The sequence below is a fragment of the Marmota flaviventris genome, chromosome 4, assembly GCF_047511675.1.
Source record: "Marmota flaviventris isolate mMarFla1 chromosome 4, mMarFla1.hap1, whole genome shotgun sequence".
In the NCBI taxonomy this organism is placed as follows: domain Eukaryota; kingdom Metazoa; phylum Chordata; class Mammalia; order Rodentia; family Sciuridae; genus Marmota; species Marmota flaviventris.
In genome coordinates, this window is record NC_092501.1 from 117,129,052 (window position 1) to 117,153,758 (window position 24,707).

The following is a 24,707-nucleotide window of genomic DNA, read 5'->3' on the forward strand; positions in this document are numbered from 1 at the left end:
TAGCTTGGACTACTGCAAGGTCTTTTCGGGACTTTCAGTAGAAGCCTGTGATGACTGCTAGAAATCCACCACAGATCACAAATGATGACCCTGCTTTGTATGGGGTTTATAGGTAAACAGTTAAGTCAGCATAAATCACGGAGGACAGTCTTTAGAGTGATCAGAAATACTTCACTTCCCACACTGCATACCTTCCTAACAGATTGTCAAAAGGTAACGCCTCCTCCTCCTCCTTTTGTCTTCTCTCCATTTTTGTCTCTCTCTCTCTCTCCTCTCTCTTTTTCTTTTCTCTTTAAGCATCATTAATTCTGTCCTAATAGAAGTTTGGTCAAAACAAAACCATTGTTATCTCTGAAAAAGAAACAGCAGTGAAAAGAACATACTTGTGGGCACTTCAGATGTTCACTAAAAGCCTTAGAGCAGCATTGGTCTTTCTTCATCCCTGTAAGATGGGTTGTCCCCAGGAGCGATCATTCTTAAATCAACAGAAGAGACAAGAAAATGCCAATGCGTTTCTCTCTTGCTCTCTTTCGCTCTCACTTTCTCACAGCCACAGGGTCATTCCCCCGGCAGTCCTGCAAAAGCTTATCAATTTCTCTCACAACTTCCTCTGCATCCACAGACTCTCGGCCCAGATCCCTGTTGGGGTGATCAAGCTGCTCAAGAACAGCACCCATCTCACTGGAATCCCGGCTGGCTCTGGAATGCACATCTGCGAAGACCCTTGCCATCTGATCGGAAGCCATGAAGGGAGGGTCTCTTGGTTGCTTACTGGGCGACAGATACTGACTGTCAGTGGGCAAGTACTGACTGCTTGCTTCGGCCAGGGCTCCTGGTTTTGCTTCACAACCATCCAGGGAGCCTTTTGTTGAGGTGCAAGGCTCGATGCATGCCTTGGTAGGGCTGCTAGATGCTGAGGGGACCTCCTGGAGGAGAGGGCTCAGGGCACGTTTGGCTTTTAAATAAGGTTTAACATTGGCAATGAGAATTGTGTGCTCTCGCTTGTCTTTTCCAAATGTACAAAAAGTCTTTTTCCCAGTGGGATTCACAGTTTCGTAAGTCTCAGTCTCAACATTAGCTTCAACTGTGGGTACAAAGAGATTTGTGCGGTAATCTGCATTTTCAGCCTGATTGGCTGCAGGGAACTGTGGCATCCAACACCTGTCAGAATGACCAAGCACTCGGCATTCATCTGTGCAATTAACACACTCTTCTGGTTCTGCAAAACAAAAGAGAAGACAGCAAATCCAATCATTAGGGTTTCCTTTAAATTTCTACAGAGGCTCTGATCAGCTCTCAGTGGGCTTGCTTGACCTCTGGTCTCTTAATTAAAAAGGAAAAGAAAACAATAATTAAAACATTTCAGGATGGTTGCATAAACCTGCTGGTTGAGACAATGGTTTTATTTAAGTCTATTCTCTAGATATTAACGAATTCCCATAGCCTGCAAAGAAGTAAAAAGTGGCCATTGGAGAATCAATCTCAGTAGAATAGAGCATCATCATAATCTAATGTCCTGGGGATATCAGTTAGTCTTTGTTCTGTATAACCTATCCTGGAAACAGAGAACTTCAAAAAGGATTATCAGGATTAATTTTTCAAATCAAATAGCAGGGAAAAAACTGGATTGCAGACTTCCATGCCAAGTACTAAGCTGCTTTTTTTTTTAAAAAAAAAAATGTCTTATCCCTATTTTACTTGTAATTGTTATTTTGGTGACAGTCATGAAATAAAAGGTTTTCTTTCAAAGCCTACTTTTCCTACTGAGAGTGGCAAATAGAATTTTCTATCAGAATGTATTATGAATAAGCTTGTCAAAAAGTGCACATTCCTGTTTTATTAGATATGCGTATGGATCATGTAATCAGTTTTTTGCACTTCTGTTTTTGGTGTAAGTAGGTGAAAACGGATTTATTCAACAAGTAGAGTTCAGAATAAATAACGAATCACAATTTCCTGTTTTAAATAATAATGCCTTCTGTGAGAATTTTTATTTCTCTCCTTTGCCAATAAACATGTGGAGAATCTATGTAAAGCATTCTTTAATGATCCCTATTTTAAAGATGTAAAGCAAAGCCATATGAAAGAAAAATCCTTCATAATGACAACAGTTGCTTATTTTCCTTGACCCCAATATTTTAACCCATAACTTTGAAGTTACATCTTTCCAGTTCTTCCTTTTCTCTGCGAATGGTTGTTTTCATTCTGTTTAATGATCCTTTTTAAATCAGGGACTTTTACTTTCAGGAGAGGATATTTACAATTTACCTCCACGTGGTGGGAATAGAATTCCCTACACATTTAGGAGCACTGGGGATTGCCTTTTAATTGATGCTGGATGATCCCTACAAATTTATAGTGTCCTGTTTAAGGGGAAAAAAGTCTATATAAAAGATATTTGAATTAGAAAACAGCAAATTTAACAGCATTATTTCCAAAGTATCAAATGGGATATGAGTTTATAGTTAAAGTTCATATATAATCCCTCATCAAACAAATAAACAAAAAAAATCACAAACTCAGAACTTGTTTTATCTCAGTTTTAATAATAAAATAATTTTCCTATGAGAGTACATTTTTTAGAATCAAAATGGTGTTTTGACAGAACAAAAATATGGAAGTATTTTATAACATGTACAGTCTTGGTGAAATGCTAAAGAATCTTATGGAGGTAGCTATGTCTATTTTATTTTTGTCACTTAAAAATGATTTCCTAGAGGAGAATAGAATATTTGCTATTATGTAATGCAGACAAGAAGTCTGAAAGTAGTCTCACACCAAAGTCCACACCTATCCGCTCACACATGCTACCCATGGCTGGGAAGGCTCTTTGAGAGGCTTGAACAGCTTGAGCATAAACTAGACACCCAGTATATTCTGGGAAGTTTTCTTATGTATTTAAATTAGAGGTAAGATTTAAAAAACAAATAAATGTCAGAAAAGTTCAATATCAGCTGTTTTCTTTACCTATACTGAATGGGAATCATATATCACTCTATATCTGTCAGTAAGTGTTAGAAACTAGAATATCATTTCATTTAACCAATTCTATCCTTCAAAAACATAATAGAAGACTTTATAATCTATTTTTTTGTCCATACTTTGTATCTTTTAAAGCCATGCTTTCTTTTTCCTTAAATTCATTTAAAACCAAAACACTGTCTTTGAAATATGCCAACACAGTTTTTATATTCCAATATTGACTGGCCTTCCATTTCAGCTCTTTGGATAGCCAGTGCTGAATGAATTCAATAAGATTTTAAGAAGAGGGAAAAAGACATAGACTAATGCAGCCATAAGAAACTGTAAATCGACCTTGAATTTGAAACCACCAACATAAAATGATTGTTTGCACTTCACTGCTGAAAATCTGCAGCTTTTTACTTGACTCTTTTATGTCACATCCAGGGGAGCAAATTTTGAGTATTGATTATGATACATTACAAGCTGTTCACCTTGTGATTAGACTGTAATTTTGATGCCAGCAGTTCACAGACAGTGAAGAAAATCGAATGGTTACTTTGTATAAACGGCAGAGACTATGAGCACAAAGTGAACCATAATTGCCAAGGGTCAAGTTAGAGTTTATGAGAGAGTGAAATCATTCTGAGAAAACATAAATAAATAGATAAATAAGTAGATACCAAAAGGAATACAGGTAATCTATAATGAATAACAAGCTAGACACAAAAGATACAATGAAAAAAGAAAGTGAGAAAATAGGGCAGAAATAACGCAAAGAGAAAGAGTAAGGGGGAAGAAGAAAGAGTAAAGGAGAAAAGAAAGGAGCGATGGGGGATGGAAGAGAGAGAAGAAAGAAAGGGAGGAGGAAAGGGTGGAGAAGAGGGACACAGAAGAGGGAGGGCTGCCAAAAAAGCAGGCATTTAAGACAAGGCGAGTTATACCAGTAAGATTTCTGTCATGTGTACCTTCTGTTATCTATTTTTAAATCCATTTAAAGAAGCCAAATGTGTATAATACAGAATAATAATGTGGAGTACTTTTTAAGCCCTGTGGCTCTAAAGGTAGATAATCAAATTATTCTCCGTACTTTGGAAAGAATGAATCCCAGAACAGATACATAGAATTATCAACTACCCAAATGAAAAAGGAAGCAAATCATCTAGGTAGCCAATATTTGCATGGATTTGATATTTGTATCAGAAAACAAATTCACTGAATAAAAGAAAAATAAATAAATAAAACAAAAATAATTCACCCAATAGTCACATTTTTCTTCTGGTCCAATCTAGACTATTAAGAAATTATTTACCTTTACCTTCATCTATTCCTAAATACAACATGGACACCTTTCCGGAGAATGTGCCCCTTGCCAAGAAAGAGAGCATAATACCAGTGTCATGAAGATGAGAAAACTGAGAGCTCCACATGGCAAAACAACTTTTAAGTCCAGCAGCTGGAACTCTGGGCAGTTCTGCCTGGGGAAACTTCAAAGTGTTTAATCTGGTAAAGGTAAGATTCCCTGAAGGACCATGTGACAATCAAATCACTTTAAACACTTGTTCAGTATTAAGAATCATTTTCTATACTCCTGTCACCACATCTATTACACTTGCTCTGAGAGGGAATTATTGAAATGCAGTAACTTGAGTTGGTTCAATTTTGCATCTTAATTTATAAGATATTGTTGCAAAAGATATCAAGTGACTCAACTAACTATTGAATAACTGTAGTTGTTGCTTTTCAGCTGAATCATAAATCCCACACACAATATGAACAAGCATGTTTACATCTTCATTTCTATGTATTTGATAAATTTCAACTTTCTTCAGGACATAATCCAAAAATATTTTTTTAAAAATTTAAATTGTAAAATTCACAATCATTGTATTTTTGAATATTAAGATTTGGGAATTGCCACAAGCAAATCACAAGAACATTCTAATGTGATGGACATCATTATCCAAAGTTCATGTGTGAAGACATGAATTGGTGTTAACATACTTTATATACAAACAAAGATACGAAGAATTTTGTTCTATATGTGTAATAAGAATTGTGATGCATTCTGCTGTCATGTATTTAAAAAATAAAAGCAATTTAAAAAATAAAATATACTCAATATAAATAACATTAATAAAAACTATGAAATATTTTTAAAAATCACAATAACATTCTAAATTCATAATATAAGGGAACGTAAATGAGATTTCATTTTTAATAAAATAATATTTTATATATTTAGTTATATATTAATGAAATTATTATATGTAAATGCACACATGTAAATTAATCTTTTGAATTAAAACATTCAAAAATGCCATTTTAATCTTCCCTTTTCCTCTTCTATCATGAGGGTGAAGTCTATGATCAGGTGAACAACTTACCTACCTCTAAAATCAGAATTTTATACAATGAAAACACATTGTGATTTTAATTTTGCAATGTCACTGTCTCACTAGAAGCACATAGCCATTTCAATGATGGCTGAAAAGTAGCGACAATTAACATATATGATTAAAATTAGAAGTTAGAACTCTTATTTAAATGGGCAAGAACTAACAGAGATCCAATTGGCCCCTGTATGGCCTAAGTATTTTGGAAAACTCAGGGGGAAAACTGCATGTGCTATGATTCTGTGGTGTACATTACAAAGGAAACATGTCTAGAAACCAGCCAAAACATTTTTCACTTCAGAGCAAACCAACCTCTTTATTCTTTTTCTGTCTTGCTTTCAGGCAGGAATATATCTCAAATCAGAAGTCTAAACTTATTTGTCCAGTCTTCAAAGTACTATACAATATCCCCAAGGAGAACTAGCTGGCAACTAATTTGTTACCACTTAGGGAAATGTTAGAAAACGTAAAAGTATTGCCTTCCCTTAGTTGTAAATTTACCGGCTGCCTCAGACCTCACACATATGTACATCTGAAAATACACATATAATTTTCAGCATGAGAGTCTCTCTCACTCATGCATCTGGTATCTGCCTGTGATTTACTTAAATAGATGTCTATGCCACAGAAGTTTGGAAACTGGAATTCATAAATCAAGGCATCAGTGAGGAAGTTCTAAAGTGCTGTGGCCATGGGAGATGGATATTTAAGAGGGAGTTTTCTGTGCTTTATAAGACTGTCAACAAAATGGTTTTATTTCTGTTTTGTAAACAGCTTTAAATAGGAATAGTGCTCTTCTGTTACTGTGGTACTTGGTACTGTTTCTAACAGCTTCTTAAAATTAGAGTTGTTTCCAGACAACTCTATAAATGGAAATCCATTTTTTATTTGTTCTCATTTTTCTTTTTTCTAATTTACCTTCTTTCACTAATGTAAGCTTTCTTAACACCTAATTAGCTGTTTGGAAAAGCAAAACAGGCACCCATCTCTATTTATGGCTGACAGAAGAATTCTGTATATTAATTCTACAGAATTTAAGCCAAGTGCCAATCACAAATTCCCCATCTTTCTGCAAACCATGACAAGCCAAGATCTTAGACTGGCAGTACATGAGTAGTTGTTTTCTATTGAAAGGTTTTAATGTTGTAACAAAAGCTTGTTTTCATTCTCTTTATCTTTATTTGACACACACACACAATATCTCTCATATATCTGTGCACATACTTCTCTATAAGCACCACAGATTACAATTTATCCAAATATATTCTAACATGTCAGAGAACTATCAATGCTAAAATAAAAATCTTGTCAGAATACAGTCCAACAAACCATATAAAGTAGGTTTCCCTTTCACTAAGTTGGCATAATTTGCAACATCCTGTGAACTGACATTTCTCTAACATAAACAGTTCTTTCTTTTTTTTTGACTACATTGATTATTATTCGCTTGCTTCTCTTGACCAGCCAATAAAATCATTTTGTTTTGATGATAAAGTAAAGTTATTCAATATAAATGATACCTGAACAATTTATAGTCATAAAATTACTTCCTCTTATGACTTCTATGTCCCATTTACTCATATATTAGTTTAAAATAAACTGTCTGGTTTCACTTATGCCTACAAGAAGAATAAAAATTTCACTTTCAATATTATTTCTAAAGACAGAGCAGTAAAGTTATTTCAAAACTATTTTTCCTATGTAAATAAAAACATATTCTAGTATTGCAATTTTATTATATGCAGGTTTTTATATCCTTGCAAGTACTCATGTGACTAACTGGCTTTATTTTAGCATTACTTTGAATAAGCTTGGTTGATATCCTATGCAGGGAAGAACAGGATGGGTAAAAAAAAAGGGACATGGGAGAATTAATCACTTACTTAAATAAAGATCTTCTTTTGCATTGTATTTCTCATGCTTCTCTCTTATACACAAAGATCTATGCTGTTTTACTAATCAAGTGTCATTACTGATACTCAGATACACAGGTGTGAGACATCTTTTTGCTTCTTTTATTATTTAATGTAATGGGGAAAATACATCTAGTTACAATATGCTCATTTGCACAAGGATGCCTGTTCACACAGAAGCAGCATCTTTAAAAACATCATGTATAAAACACCAGGAATTTAATTATTTCAAAGTAATCACCCACAAGGAATAAGAATTTAGATGTATAGTTCACATAATAAAAATACTACAAAAGAAACAAACATATTTTTAGGTAGATGCACTGCCAAGCTTGGCTCACAGATTTTACTTCAGTTGTGAAATGCCATTCTATCTGCTTTTGATAGGCAGAGAGCACATTTTGAAGGGGAAGTTATTATAATGCCATCAAATAGTCAAACCGTGGCAGCTCTGAAGTACCAATCCTCTAGCATGCACCTGCGTCGCACAGTGCTTCTGAATGTATTGCCATGGCTGCATTCAGACACCAGAAACCACTGGCCTATATAATATTCAAGAGAATTCAATTGCAGCTGGGGATCTGAAGCTGCTTGGAGCATTTGCACTTCCTATTGCATGCACCTGCACACCTTCAGGGATGCTTATAAGTGTTTGTGACGTTTCGGACATAGCAAAATATCTACCAGAGTGACCTTTGGGGGCACATATTGATAACATCTACATAGTGCTCAGAGATGAAGAAAACTTAACACAAGTTACAATTAAATTTATGTTATGGAACAAATGCAAAAAAGTCTAAGGAAATTTGAGGTGGAAGTACTAGACATATAAGACAATGAGAATCTCAGCCATGCATTGGAAATGTATGACAAATATAATTGTGTCCCATGGCACACTACACTGAGATTAACATTTAAAATTTAGTTACCCCAATCCTATCCTGTAAGCACAGTTATTACCCCGGGCAGCAGCAGATGCTTGGAAGGGAAGGCACAGATAAATGGGGCCATCTCTTTCCTAACAGGTACCCTGAGGAGAACTAGCTCTGAAGTTCAGTGCTATACAAATGGAAGAAGGTTTGTATTTTCTCTGAGAAGTTTCTGATACCTCTCAAAGAAAACAATAAAATGCAAATGTCCCAATAGATTAAGACTCTTTGGGTGCATTAGATATGTGTAGCTCAGCAGTTACTTTGAAGTAGTGTACTCAATAATTCATAAAGTAAAAATGCATTAAACATCTATTTTGTGCCTAGGTGCTAGAAGTTTCAACAGGGACATTCTTGAATAGGTTATTCAGAAAAAGTGTTGCATCAGGTAGAAGTTTATGGTAAGTGAACCTAAATCTATCCACTTTAACATTCTCAAGTTTGTACAACTATAGCTCTTCACCAAGGAGTTTAAACTTTGAGTGTAAACTAGAAACTGCATCTGAAATCAACATAGGGAAAATACTTCATAAACAACTACCTTTTGAACTATCTTGTAAGAATGTCATACAACAAATATCCAGAGACAAATGTAGATTGCAATATTGTGAAAGGCTTTGTACAGGAGATGATGTTTGATCTGTGATTCAAGGATTATCAGAGTTTCAACAGGGAGTGAAGAGTAGGAAGAGGGTGTTTCAGATAAGGGCACTGATAAGAGAAGCAATCCTTACACATTTCACAAAGCAGTAAGATATCAGTCAAAGAATTTATGCTGTGATAATTAAAAAATTAAATAACAATGCAGGTGAAATTAGCTAGGATCTGAAAGAAGGAATGCTCTAAATAAAAGACCAAATTTAATGAAGCAGGCAATGAACACTATTATAGATATTTGCTCAGCTGATCACGTGTTTCAGAAGTTTCTTGAATTATTGAAAGTTTAACTGAAAAAATACTAGACAACATTTAGGAACCTGCAGAACTTGGATGAACTAAAGAGTAAGTAATATTCAAATCAGCATTATTCCTAGAAACAGATATCTAGAGTTTTGATATCTGTAACAGATAAAATAGAAATTGGTATGATTCACTGACCTCAAAACAATTCCTTAGATAATCATTATAGTCCCAAATCTTGCATTTTCAGCTTGGACTTTATTGTACTTCTCCAAAACTAAAGAAAAATATTCATGTTTGTTGATTCAACTGATATTTTATATTACCAATATGAATCCTGAACTTTATAACTTTACCTTAGAAAAGTATTTTATTCCTACATCTACATTATTTCTCTTTGCTCCCTAATTTGCTAATATTATTATCAACTAAAAGGATCACATGTGATCACATACCTAAAAAATTAAATGATTATTTTAGAAAACTAGAAGGGTTAAGAAGAAAAGAGATATTTTAGATATTTAGGAGAGAAATAACAAATACTCAACTAAGCAAAGGGATGACAACAAATAAATTAGAATTTTTAATCTCAGGAATATTTCAAAATTGATAGTCTGAATCAATAAAAATAACTAATGAAATGAAATTACTGATATTTTCTTTAAAGTAAATATTTCTATTTTGGATGAAGAAAATGTTATAATTTTCTAGGTAAATTATGTATTCTAACTCTCTTGAGTTTTTAATCAGTTTTCCTCATTGAGCCCATCATGCCCTGGTATACTCTTTGGGGCACCATTCCCTGAATGCATAGAACATGCTTGATAAACATTTCTGAATCTAAACACAATGCTGTAACTGATATAAAGGATAATTCAATTTAAAAGATATCAAATACTGTGAGTAATCAAAAATAGAAATAAATAGGAGGCCAGGGATATAGGTCAGTTGGTAGAGTGCTTGCCTAGCATGAATACGGTCCTGAATTCAATTCCCAGCACTACCAAAAAAAAGAAAAAGGAACAACTATTCCTTATAGATCACTCATTGTCAAATTGCTCATTTGTGAATCTATAAACTCAGTTTTTATAATGATGCCAGGACCTAGAAGAAGTTGTGCATACCTCTCCTGCTATGACATATACATTGTTTAAAGTAATATTATATTTGTCTCTTAAATACCATGTTTATATAAAAATTCAAAACTCTTCATGTATTATTGACTATGCCATTTTATAACATGCTATATAAAAAATATAAATACTGCCTGAAATACATTCCTCTCAAACTTGGAGGTCAGCTTATTTTCCCTTCACAGAATTTTTTAAAACCAGGGACACTGTTATTGAAATCAAAACCTCTATGTAAATAATCACCTCTTTATAATTTTAAATTATGGAAAGCATTGAGTATCCTGATGATCTACACTTCAGCACAAATAGCTTTCTTTATTCTCAGGTTTCTCCTCTTGTCCTTTTTTTCCTTCTATAGCCTGTTGTAAAGTGAGCCAGCTTCTCTGTTTAGTTTTACATTAGTCACCTTTGTATCTTACACTTTATTCGAAAGCTATCATCAACATATAAATTAATTCATAAGTCTTTGTAATTTTAGAGTCTTGAAAGAGTTAATGCAGCTTCCAAAAGAACCTGATTGATATGCAGCGTGAAACCTATGCTCTGGCATGAAATAGTTAGTAAAAGCTGTTTAGTTTACAAGGACAAATATAAAATTCTAACAACTTAAATAATTCTGTGAATTTCAGACCTAAGACTATGCAAATATGCTACCACTCTTTATCTTTAGAGAGGATGTTTTCCTTATGCTTTTATTGCCTCTGTAAGCTAACCCCATCTCTGATAATGACACCATTTTTGATGACATGGATGAATACATCTAAGATTCAAATCATCCTCCTAGCAGAGTGGTAATCCTGTAAGGAAGGTCAATAAAAACTTGCCTATTAAGCCAAACCCTTGTAAGAAGCAAGCAAGATAGCCTTAGTAATGTTCTTTTTTTTTTTTTTTTTTTTTTTCATGCCTGCTAACTGATTGCTTTGGGAAGGTATATCTGTTTACCAATTTAAATCCTATTGTTCATCTTGTTTCTAGCACTTCTTTGCTTTCAGGTTCTAGAAACAAGCAAACAGAATTGATGCCATTTTTAGCATTTTCTGAAAACAGTTAATTCAGAGACAGATAATCCTCTTCTGCTTATTATTTTGTAGTCAACTCCTGTCAGTAGAATGTGGAAGTTCCAAAAGATGGATTTTTAAGAGAAAATTTAGTATTTTAATATTCTCAGTGACATCCTAGGTCCCCAAAGCTACTAAACTCAATGAAATCAACTCTAGAGATATAGCTGAAGTTTAAATTATTACCTTAAATTAGATGGACATGACACCAAATGGACAAACAGGTGCCCTGTTCAGATTAGCAACCAAAATGTACTATTTTTTAAAGATGAGAGTAATACAAAATAATTCTTAAGATCAAAGCAAAGGGAAATATACATAAATGATATACTTCTCAATAAATGATCATTGCAAAATGATTCTTACATTGCATAAGTTTAAAAATAAACTAAAGCTAAATGTTTTTCATGTGCATGTACATAAAAGTATGTCTGTAAGCACACAATAACACATGATAATAAGCATGTATTTTTACTATTTTAATTCCTATGAAATAAAATACTTCTGAGAGAACCAAGGAGATGTACATAGTCCAAAGGCTACTATAGAATTAAATAGAGAAAGTCTGAACCTTAACAATTCAGCCTTCATCTAACCAAGACAAAAAACCCTACTACCAAATTGCTGATATCAGCTGAAGATAATTGACGTTTTACATAAAGGCTGTTCTTGGAATTACTTCACTAAAATTATTCTGTTCTTGATACCTGTAAGTGTGCAGTAAGCTTATTGGAAGCTGATGTTTTTATCCTGTATGATTGGGTCATCCCAAGAATGAAAATTTAAGTAAAATCAATGCATTCAATATCCATGTTCTAGAGTAAATACAGAAATGTTTTGTGTAATGGATTTTACTGGCAGTGACAAGCCATTTTTCTAGTAATGGATTTAATATTTTGTAATCATTAAAACATACTGAAGCAATAAGAAATTGGAAAAGCAGTCAGGAAACTCACATACTAAAAGAAATGAGATGTGTTCCTCTGGATTATCATGCTGTATATTCAAACCAAGGGTCAAAAAAGTGATTGGAGAAGGCTCACAGGTATGTCAGGGATAATAAAGATGTGTTGTTAAGGCACATGAAAGTGATTCCATATGTAACGCATTGTTATATGTGTATATATGTATATATATGTATGTATGCATATATATCAGAAAGTGGTATATTATTTTATTTTTATTTATTTTTAAACAGGAATGAGTTTGCTAAAAGGAACAGAAAAAGAGGACACACTCAAGGGAGAGAGAGGGTCCTCTCAGAGATGATAGGGACCTATAGATGTATTTTAAATAGTCCCTTATAATGAAAATTATGTTCTATGATTTTTTGATGATGGACCATATCCAGAACAAAGAACAGATGACAAAACTGAAATACATTCCCTGGGAATAATAGTAATAGGGAAACAAATATAAATATATGAGCACTTATTTATTATCATTCTTATAATCCAAATTTTATCAAAAAAATAATTTTTTATTGATATAGCAAGGACAATTAAGATCTTTGTTAATTCAAGAATGCTAATATTTGACGTTTTCCCTTTTTAAAAAATATATATGCTCAATCTTAAAAATAAGTGATATATTGTTATTGCCAAAGTTATTTCTTTTATAATTTCCATGGTCATTATGGAAAAAATGATGGGATATGAACTGCTAAATTTGGTATTCAAAGCTCTCTGCAATCTGGCACAAATAAATTCTTTAGGAACAGAAAACAAATAAAACCATTTCTATCAAGTAATTTCTTTGAAAATGTTTAGGAAAATGGCAACAATCTTCTAATTAAATCTTGAAATTCCTTTATAAATATAATTACCTACATCAATTGGAAAATGTGGAAACCTACTTGACACATAGTTGGAATCACCAATTTTTTGCGCAAAGGAGAGAACAACTTGAATCTAAGGGTCACTCTAATCTTAAACTTGTAGGTGACTCAATTTACAGTTTCAGATGAGTTTATTCCTTGATTTAAAATTACCCAATATCAAGATCCAGGTCCAACTAGAAATAGAATACAATATGACTGTTTGATTTGGCTAGTTTCTAGTAATATATTTAATGTTCATTCCCTGAATTAATAAAATAGTTATGATCACAAAAGAAAAATATCTAATTATCTATAGTAGAGTAATATTGCAAATAGAAAAATTATTAGTTCAGCAGTACTTGAGTTTCTGTCTTAGTCTTTTTCTTATTAAGTATATTTGTTTTATTATTAAAAACACACATATCTGTATACTTTTACATAAAATTCCCAAAAGAAATGAATTGGTAGCTTAAGCATTTATTTTAAAGTATACATTTTAACATATATAGTCCAGTGATCAACTTATTATGCATAAAATTCAAGGGTTGTACAGTTGTCCCTTGGCATCCTGGGGAATTGGGTCCAGGATCCCTGCAGACACCAAAACTTGTGACTGCTTAGTTCATTATATTAAATGAGGTAGTATTTGCATAAAATCTCTATATATCTTCCTGTATACTTTAAGTCATCTCTATATTACTTACAATAACTAATATAATAAAGGGGTATGTAAAAAGCTGTACTGTTTTGGTAATAATAACAAGAAAAGTTTGCAAATGTTCAGTACGGACGCAATATTTTTCAGAATATTTTTGATCTGAGGTTGGTTGAATCCATGGATAAAGAACCCAAGGATAGAGAGGGCCAACTGTATCTATATTAAGCATTTGTTTGCGAGATAATTGTTACTAAAACAAAAAAAATGCTATTCTGAATATTTTATAACATAAACAGATATATTTTACATAATAATTCTATTATGAAAATAAAGAATATATATGCAAGATAGTTACATTCAATAAACCTCAGTAATTCTGATTTAATTGAAGGGTTTTATTATAGTGCATTTGTTAGTAGAAAATACTTTCAAGTTTCACTATCTTGCTTATATGATACTTTAACTGAGAAAATAAATGTTTCAATATGACAAGATCATTTAAAATGTCATATAATTATCACCAAAGAAATGCAACTAAAATAAAGCATGCATGTATTTATGCACTCCCCTTTTAAGCACATGATGAATTAAAAAATCCTATTCCAGATGGAAATGAACAGAAGGGGTCTTGCCTAAAGGCCAAAATTTCCTATAATTTTTTAGTGGATATAAAAATCCACTTACTCCACTTAAGTACAACTCTTCTTTTCCTGGTGCTCAATTAGCTCATTCATGTTTTAACATGGTAAGTGGCCATGGTTAAGCACAGATGTGCCCATGCATGTATGTACATGAACCTGTGAGCATGCATGTACACATGAGCAGAAAGTAGGTATCAGAACAAGACAGAGACACATTTAGGAGCACATGGAATTATGTACAGAAATTTGAATTCCAGAAGCTAAAATTATTTATTGGTATACATATTACTCTTAAATTTAATTTTCACAGAATTGAAAAACTCTTCGTCCCAACTGATTAAAATTTAATCAATATGAAATCATTGTGATTTAAGTATAAGAAGAAAGATTTTATGTAGATCATGGGGGAGGGTGTGCACACAAGTCTTCACAGTTTTACATCACTACCCAAAATTCAGAGACACGTATATCTTTTCACACTGTAATGTTTTCTATTTAAGGCCTTTGCTTGTACATTCTCGAATTTCCATTCATTTCCATACAGGAAATAAGGCAATCTCTTTGCTTTTTAATGGCATGAGTAAAGCAACACAAATAAAACTAACAGGGATTCTTAGACTGCTGTAATACACATGTCTATTTTTCAAGTACAGCAACATCCTGATATAAGCATTTTCTCTCATGGCTTGACTTTCCCTCATGCAGGGATTAAACTGGAATGTAATCAGATCTCTGGAATTCATTCAAATGATTCAGAGACTTAGACTATATAAATCCCTACAAAGAAAAATATAATATGGTGAGCTAAAATTTCACCTGAGTTACAGAAATTCCTTCCTGCTCGTCACTTAATTCATTCAGTTATGCCCAATGTTAATGTGCTTTCTGAAATTATCTAAATCACATCCAGAGCATACCTAGAGATTAGAATATATTGACAAAATTTATGGAGTTCAGAGGGTTTTATTATTGAGTTTCACCAGTGATTGTAATTTATGTGAATTTGGTTCTATCCTGCCTTTAGCAATGTATATTAAGGTGAGGTGTAAAGATTTTTTAAAGTAATGTATAAAGTAGTCTTTAGTATATTTCCATAAAATAAAAGTTATCAACATAACACATAATTGTCCATCCAAAAGGAGAGGAGAATTTTGGCACCCAGTTTCTCAGGTAAAATGCAATTCTTCAGGCTGTGACAGCAAAGCAGTTTGTTCTGGACCCATAATTTACAACAAAGGAAAGTATTCAGCCCCTCATTCCTGAATCAGCCCACTCTCTATTCCATCCATTTCTTTCCTTAACATTTCCTATACTATTTTCAGTGTGAAATTAATATCATTGGTAGACTTTTTTACATGAAATTTTTAAGAATAGGACCGCTTAAATTTGCTTAAGAAAATAAATATAAACACCCTGATTTAAATCAATATTTAGATTCTTTTTCAACACTTAACATTTCATAGTTTTCCTGAAGTACTGATAGCACCAATACAGATGTAACAGAGTCAATGGGTTAATATTTTTCCTTTAAGAAATAAAGTCTACAAGTTCTGCATGGCAAATGCATAGTCTTATGAATGCCACAATCTAACAAGTCAAATTCGGATCACAGAGAAGAAAGCTAGCAGATGAAGAAATTGCTCACCTGGAGGAAGCAGATCAACAGACTGAAGTCTAGTTGTGATGGTGTGTAGGGTGAGGATAGCAAAGGAAAGCAAAGTCGGGAATGCTTGAAAAATAAAATATTTTTTAGTTAACAAATAGAAAAATCAAGTGGGAAAAAAAGGGCCAAATGAATCATGAATCCTTCTCTATTGACTTTCATTTTATATTAAATTTCCTTAGATTGCTCCAACCCTAAAAGTTATGGTTATTGACATTTCCCCAGATATATAAGACTTGTTCTTAAAGGAAGAAAATTACTTTTAGAGGGTATTTCAATTTAAATGAGATGTAAACATTGCCAAGTAACTATATGAATTCCTAGGTCAATGGTAAAAAATACTCTTGTGATGATGAGACACCCAATTATCTAAGCTAAAGTAAATAATTTTCTACACTAATGGGTAGAAGATGTAAACAAGAAGCACACCAAAACTACTGTCAGAAACTGTCAATTCTATAATATCCCTAGAAACAAAGGCTTTCATGAAAATGTTTACTACATCTTAATGTTTTACACAATTTATGATGTCTGCAACTTAAAACAATAGACTGTGTGTAATTTAGTTCTCTACTCAGTCACCTAATAATGACTTCAGTAATAACACACACACACACACACACACACACACACACACACACAAAAGCCCATACATTTATACACATAGATAGATGGATACAGATATAGATACATTTTTGTAGCAACTTCTATTTTTTTTACCTGAAACATTTATTTAATACAAAATTAAGGAAATGCAACACTTGTTTTATTTTCGTTTGCTTTCTATAAGCCTCTAGCATATATATTATGGATACATAAAATTGGTCTACTTCTTAGAGAAAAGATAAAAAGAGAACATATTGTTTTGCATTAATGCTATTGAAATATACAGAAACTTAAGAAATCAATTATTACCTATAAAAAAAACAAAAGCCTGTTGGTGAGCAAAAGTGAGTTCACTGTTAAAATAAGTCTCCTTTTCTTAGTTTCAAATTTTTTTCCATATCTGTTGTTTGTTCCTCCCCTGAAATGGTATTATGCAGGATTGCAATGAAAAACAGGTTGAGTAGTTAATAACAGGCACCTCAAACACTTCTGTCACTGTTGCTCTACAGATGTTTCTTTTATTTTTTTTTCTTTTTTCCCCTGGCTTCATGTTTAATTTGTGTATGTTTCTCTATATTTTTAAAGTATACTCCAGGACAGATGGGAACACCTGAAAATAAGTCTGCCACATGCACATGTGTAGATTATGTCTCTTGTGCTATTTAATACAGTAAAAAGAACACAGAATATAAAGAAGAGCTGTTTAGGAGAAGGACAAATAATCTGTGAATCACCTTATTATTATTCTCAATTTATAGTTCTGAAAGTAATAACGTATAGTCTCTGATCTTCATTTATTCTTTAAATGAAAATTTTAAATGAAAATTTATTTTATTACCAGACTCATTTTTCTTCTCTGCATATGACACAGATCTTAATTTTCAATCCTACAACCAGATGGACTTTATTGTACCCCATGACCATTTTCCTATATAAAAAGCATTTTACATCTGCTTGATGATAATCCAAACTCACTACTTAATATCTAGTGTATTTTAAGTGTATTCATAATGTTATATGTTTTCTTTAAAATATAATATAAATCAAGTCATATATAGAACTACTTTAATCTATAAAATACTTTGTACATATTAGAGAAAAAGAGCTATAGGTATGTGCACTGGGTTGGATACTGTGCTCCCAAAATTTATGTCCATTCAGGTCATCAGAATATTACCTTATTTGGAAATAGGATTTTTGCAGATGTAATTATTTAAAGTGAGTTCATCTTGGATTAGAATTGGACCCAATCCAAAACAGAAGTATTTATAAGAAGAGAAAACAGAGACATAGATATAGTCATGCATGAAAACACGGTAAGGCCATGGGGGCAGAAGTTGGAGGGGTGTTTGGGATCACGGACCAGGGGCAGAAGGAAAGGAAGGGTCCTCCCTTGGAGTTATTAGAGAAGCATGACCCTGCCGGTAACTTGATTTTGTACTTCTAGTTTCCATAACCGTGAGAGAATAAACTTCTGTTGTTTTAAGCCACCCAGGTAGCAATGCTTTATTACAACAGCCCTAGGGAAATAATATAAAGTATCATAAAATATAAAGTTTAAAATATAAAATAAAAAAAAAGAGAATCTGTTGAGAATGGCAGAACAGCAATGGGATAAATTAAAAAGCTGGTTCTAGAAGGTAAAAAGGAGTGAAATGGAAAAATTAAAATAAAGTCTCCCTTACAATGATTTATAGATAAACTATTTGGCAAAAGAGACAAGAATATATGCCACTAAAATTGATGCCACTAACTATAAGACTTTATGAAAATCACTTAGGAAACAAACACAATTGTTACAAATCATACTAAATACTTTGAAGTTCAGGTGGTCACTGATTTACTATAGGTCAACTTAATTTATTTTTATTTTTTACTTTATGATGCAAAAAATATATACATTCAGTAGAATCTGTACTTTAAATTTTAAATTCTGATCTTTCTTAGGCTAATTTTTTAAAAATTTGTTTTGTTTTCTATATGGTGCTTGAGATGAACCCAGGGTCTCCTGTAGGCTAGGGAAGTGCTCTACCATTGAGCTATACCCCAAACCTTTTCATCTGTATTTTGAGACAGGATCTGGCCAAATTACCTTGGCTGGCCTTGAACTTGCAATCCTCCTGCCTTGGCCTCCTCCTGCCTCAGCCTCCCAAATAGCTATAATTACAGGTGAGCACCACTGGACCCAACTGCCAGTCACATATGGTATGATATTTTCTCACTGGGCAACAGCTTCCAGGCAACCACTTCATCATGGTGGTAAACAATCAGTAGTCTACAGTGTACTCTGTTGGTGAGCTACAGTGTTCAGTAGGTTAGATGAATTAAATGGATATTTTACTTGAGATATTATTAATTTTACGTTCAATTTATTGGTATGTAAAGCCAATACAAGATGGAAAGGATGTGAAGGATATTTTCTTTAAAACACCTGCAAATTAAGAGACCCTTCTGCTTATCTTCTAAGATTGCTGAGGCTTCTCTCTTTAATCTATGGTTTGATTTTTAGGTATAGTATATTACATTTGTAAAAGCCTGTGAATGGGCAGCTTGCTTAGAAGTTCCATATACACTAGGGGGTTACTAAACAAAATTTGTGACAAAAGGTATGTAAACATGTATGCAGAGACATTTGAGTTAACAACCAAAAAATATTGTCTTTAATAGTAAGAAGTCATGTTCTATATTATAAATATGGCTTCATACACATGCACTTTAGAAACAATACAGATAGGATTATCATCAGCACTGATCATACTCAGCATTATCTCAAAGCATATATTAATAACTTTTGCTTTTATTGAAAAATAAATAAACATTTAAAATGTGTTATATTGATGCATTGCCTTTAGTCAATTTGGGAAAAAAGTTGAAATACATTTTACTTAAGAAATTTGATGCTAAAATCTAACAAACTATACTGTACATTAACAATAGTTATATACATTATGTGCAAAAGCAATTCTTTTTTGAAGTTAATTTATTACACACATATTGTATCTCTTTCAGAATTTATCTCTAACTATATCATCATTTTCTTCTCTAAGATGTTGTATTTAAGAAAAGAAAATAAATGTTGTGGGAAGAAAGACTAAATGACCAATAGTTTTAAAAAGAAATTGAGCCAAATCTCATAACAGGTATGTTTTTAAATTAAAAAAAATTATAAACAATATAGATACAGTATTCACATGCCCTTAGCAAGTACAGAGCCTGATAATTGATCTATTCAAGTTGTGTGATATTCCTCAAAGTGACTGAACCTAGTGATGTTTAAAAGGTGACAGTATATATCTAATATACAATATATACAAATGCAAGAAACATACAAATGCAAGAAAATATCTCATATACAAATGCAAGAAAATATCACCTATTATTTTGTGATATTGTTCATAGTAGAATGTTTCTGCCATGTCAATTCAGTTTCGTTAAATGAAAAATCAATGCATGCATTATTGTAGCATAGTAAATTTCCCCCTGTCACTTTGTTTCAAAGAATGCTTTCCAAGTACTGTGCTCACATCTTAGGTTTCAGTGGTTTGGGGCATAGGAATTTGAGTCACCGAGACAGGCTTTACAATAGGAAATAGCTATTAAGTAAAAATTATTCTTAATATTTTTCTATCAATCATTATGATGACCCAGAAATAGAGTAGAAAACTAGATTAAAAATGGTTTCTATTACCAGAACTATAATAAAAGGAGAAAATGCTTGAGAAATTTTTGGTTTTCTACAAAATTTCTGCTGCTTACCGAACTGCTTTAGTGAGCAGATCTTATTATCTGTAGTGCCTACCAAAATGTCATGAAGATATAATAAGCCATGTAATCATCATTATCCTTGACAATGGCTAAAAAGAAGAGAGCGATCACTTGAACCCTTTCAATTTGATATCAAAACAAAATGGTACATTGACAGGTACAGATCTGGTTGTGATTCAGATTTCAGACTACAAACCTATAGAACTGAATTCTCATTCACTGATGCTTTAAATCGGAGTTCTGGTATCTAAAAATATAAAACTATCCAACAAAGTCAGAAATAAATCTTATCTGAAAATTCCTCTAACTGAACAACAATAGCAATGACTGTAAAATGTAAAAGAGACAACAACATCAATCTTATGACAGAAAGCAAACATCACTGTGGGATTATGTAACCTAAAACACCAAGCGTATTTGTATTCCACAATTGCAGATGAGTTACTTCTGAAAATTTATTCATTTTTCCAGCTTTTGCAATTCAAAATGTATTTTACTACAGAAAATGGAAACATAATAGAAAGGTATGTTACTGCTTAAAATGTTTAAAGTTAAGTAGACTTTCAGTTTAGTTTACAAAAACATGCTAAACTCAGGGTGGCTAAACTATAATACTAAATACAGAACTAATACTAACTCAAGCTAAATAATTTGAAGTCCTAGGAGCAGAAAACAATAAAGCACCATAGGAAGTTCAGGGGGGAAAAGAGCTACTTCCCTCCACAGACTTGGAAGTGATCCTCTGAAGAGGTATGAAATGAATTTGTTTCCCTCCTTTTCTCTCTCTTCCTTGTCTTTCCTCCAATTGACACTCTCTCCTATATCCCTACATTTACTACATTTTCTTTATTATCCACCTGGGAAATATCACGTAGGTTTGTTTAAAAACCCCTAGAGGTTCTCTGTGCTCCCAAAATTGTCTATAGGTTTTTCTTAAAAGCAAGCTCATTAAATTATATCCAATGTGGCTTTTTTAAAAACTTGGTAGCCTTTTCAAATTTAGAGGAAAAGAAGGCACTTTTTATGGAGTTGAAAATTAACTTCTTTGTCAAAGAGTGTGACCTTAAAAAAGGGTGTCCATTCTCAAAAGCAAGTCAGTTCACTCTTTTGAGAAAATCTTGATAGAAGCAAACTGGTAATATGAAAATGGGTAGAAAAAAACAGAACACACAGAAGCACAAATGCAGATAACACCACACACACACACACACACACACACACACACACAGACTTTGGCAGAGAAGCAGAAAACCCAACTTCATGTGGGAGTCTGCAGAAATTCCTCGATTACTTGCTCTGCCATTTCTAGTAGTATTTCATTCTTCCCTTTATTTGAACTCATCATATAAGCATCAAGAATTTGGAATATGGAAAAGACAATAAGGCCATGAGAGTTTTCTCCTGGAGGTCCAGGTGGGTCATTTGTAAGTTCATCCATGTGAGTTATTTATAAGTAGAAACTGCTATCTGTCACATGCAACTGCATCTGACACTGCTGACTTTCTCAAGTACTTAGAAAAGACAAAGGAGACAATAAGAAAATAGTCACACCATCCCTGGACCCTAGCTACCAGCTATGTTTGAGTTGAAACTTTCAAAACCTTGAGAGTAAGAATTTTACAGACACCGAATAAATAATGTTCAGCAGTTACAATACTGGGGAAGGGCAAGCTTGAATTTGACAAGGGCCCATAGCTGGATCTAAAAATTCACTAACTGTAATCTAGATGAAATCTCAAAAGTTCTCTATTCTTTCACCTTCTCATATGTAAAATGGTAATACTCTTATAGTGTGATTGTAGGGATTAACAGAATACATGTGTGCAAAGCATTCAGATAGGTTCATGAAAAGCATTCACTCGTTCTAATGCTATGCCAAGATTGGCTAGTCAAAGAAGATACAGTACAATTCAGACAAAAATTCCATTTGGATGTGGACCTTCTGCAAGCGAAAGTTGTTCATTTGGGGACTCAAGTTTTAATAGCACAGAGCAAATCATGCTATTGTTATTTTTGTTTGCAATGTGCTTACTTAATACTTCCATTTAAAATTTAAGTATATAATAAGCAATACACTGAGTCTTTTAGGTGTAGTGTTAATTTACAATTGAAGTTGAAAGGTCATAAATATGCTATTTTTTACCTGTAGGTCATTTTTGTAATGAATGATCTCAGAATTTGAGAGCCATTTATCTGCTGTGTCTATGCTTCTCTAATAGGGACTGTTTTCAGGATATACCAACCCGAACACATTGAACATTTTCCTGAAGGATAACATTACTAGATGAAAAATAATTAAAACATTTTATCTCTCCTAAATGAATATCAAAATTTTTAAATGGAGAGCAAAATTGTGGTATTTGCAATTTAAAGCATGAGAATCAAATACCTCTAATAGTTATTGAAAGGCCCTTAAGTACTCATTTACTCTTCTCTGGCTTTAGGAACTCTTTAGAGGAAAATTTGAGATAAGCCAGAAAGGTAAAGGAATTTACCAGGCTCATACACAAATTACAAGCAGATATGTATTTAGAATGTACGTTTATACCTACTCTAAGAATCATCTTCCTACCTGCCCTTCTACAATTTATATAACAAAAAACAAGGAAGAGGATGACATAAAGTGACACTGTGACAAAATAATTCAATTAACTATGAAAAGTTATACTAGTTGTTGTCTTTCTTTGATTTTCTACTTTTAAAGTTCTTTTATAGCAGGTCTTAATACAGAAAGAGAATAATGAGAGAGGTTTATTTTTAGATGGACCTTCTGTTCATTATCCACGTATTATTTATTGACACTCAACAAAATAGTGACACAAAAACATATCTTATTTACCTTTTAATGGAACACTGTAGAAATAATTCTATTTTCCCAACAGGATCAACGTTCTGAACTTTCCTAGTCTATCCAGTCAGGCTTTCATGTACATGACGGCTCACATAGAAAATGACAGTAATAGGAGTAGATTTACTTTATATTTTTTCAAAGGCATTTGGACAACACAAGTCCAAATAAAGGAAAGAAAATACTAATTCCCTCAATCCACCTCCTTTAATATCTTAAAACAAACATATCCATCTAAAATCCTTTCCTTGAAGCTATTATGTAATTTGAATCTCAAAGGAGAAATAATAACGTATGATAGTTAATATTTTAAGGATGAGAGGAATTTTAAATAACATGAAATACAATGTCTGCTTTTCAAATAAGAAAACTGAAGTTCAAAAGTGTGGCAAAATAACAGTTATTCTCCTGATGCCAAGTCTTGCCTTTCCCCCATGCTTCACAAACCTATATATTTTTGCTTTTAAGTTACTTCACTGTAGTCACCTATAACAGGTTAGCCACAATATATCGTCCCAACTAGACTATTCTGAAAGTGATAGGGCATACTATTAAAAACCATGACTGGACAACATGTAAAAACATATTTTTCCCCCCAAGTAGATCACAATGTATGATAGCCCTATCTGTAAGGCAAAAAAAGACCAAACTTATCATCCTTTGTTTTGTTATGGAAAGGTCATTTTTAAAAATAAACAAATAAAAATTTCATTTGAGTGCAATAATCTAAACAATTTTTTTCTGGAAAATAGTATAAATTTTTAATCTGCTAAAACTGAAAAACAATAGCGAATTTATTGATTGACTGTAAAGAAGCTTTCACCTATGCACAAAGAAAAATGTGGTAAAAAATTCATTATTGTTTTTCTGGGAAACAAAAGGTACCACTGTAAACAAAATTAAGGGAATAGTAGAGATAGTCATATAAAATATTAAGCTAATCAAAAAAAAATTTAAGCCATATTAAGAATTATAAAATACAGCAATAAAAATGCCTGGAAAAAAATCTAACAACACATAAAAAAAAAAGAATAAAAAGGCATTAGATCCCAAATGAGAATGTAAGTTTGCAAAGAGACTGTGCAAATTTATCATAGAAAACAGAAAGGAAAATATATTGTGCAAATTTGATGAACAGATTCTTTTGGCACTCACTGAATAATCAAAGAATGACAGATCAGTAATTAAAATTATAAACATAGCCAAGAAAAAAAAACCTTAAAAATTCAGGAAATTAGTAGAAATCTCCACCTTATTTTCTAATTTGAGGAAGAAAAAGATATAGAAATTATTTCATACACACATGCAAACTTTAAAAACACAAAATCAATGAACCATAACTAAGCATAAACTTTCTAATATCTCTTGATGAAACATCAAAGCCTAAAGGGAATTCACATGCACTGCAATAATACAA

At 32.6% G+C, this 24,707-nt stretch overlaps 1 protein-coding gene across 4 annotated transcripts in view; it reads right to left on the minus strand.

The window, feature by feature from the left end:
• Positions 1-229: 229 nt before the first annotated feature.
• The window catches only part of Pcdh17 (protocadherin 17), a 93,946-nt gene continuing 69,468 nt past the window's right edge, over positions 230-24,707 (minus strand). For all 4 annotated transcript variants that reach the window (XM_071611463.1, XM_071611465.1, XM_071611464.1 and 1 more), the window contains one exon: positions 230-1,219. In XM_071611463.1, the coding sequence (XP_071467564.1) occupies positions 537-1,219 (683 nt within the window). In that variant the 3' untranslated portion in view covers positions 230-536. The remainder of the gene's footprint in view (positions 1,220-24,707) is intronic.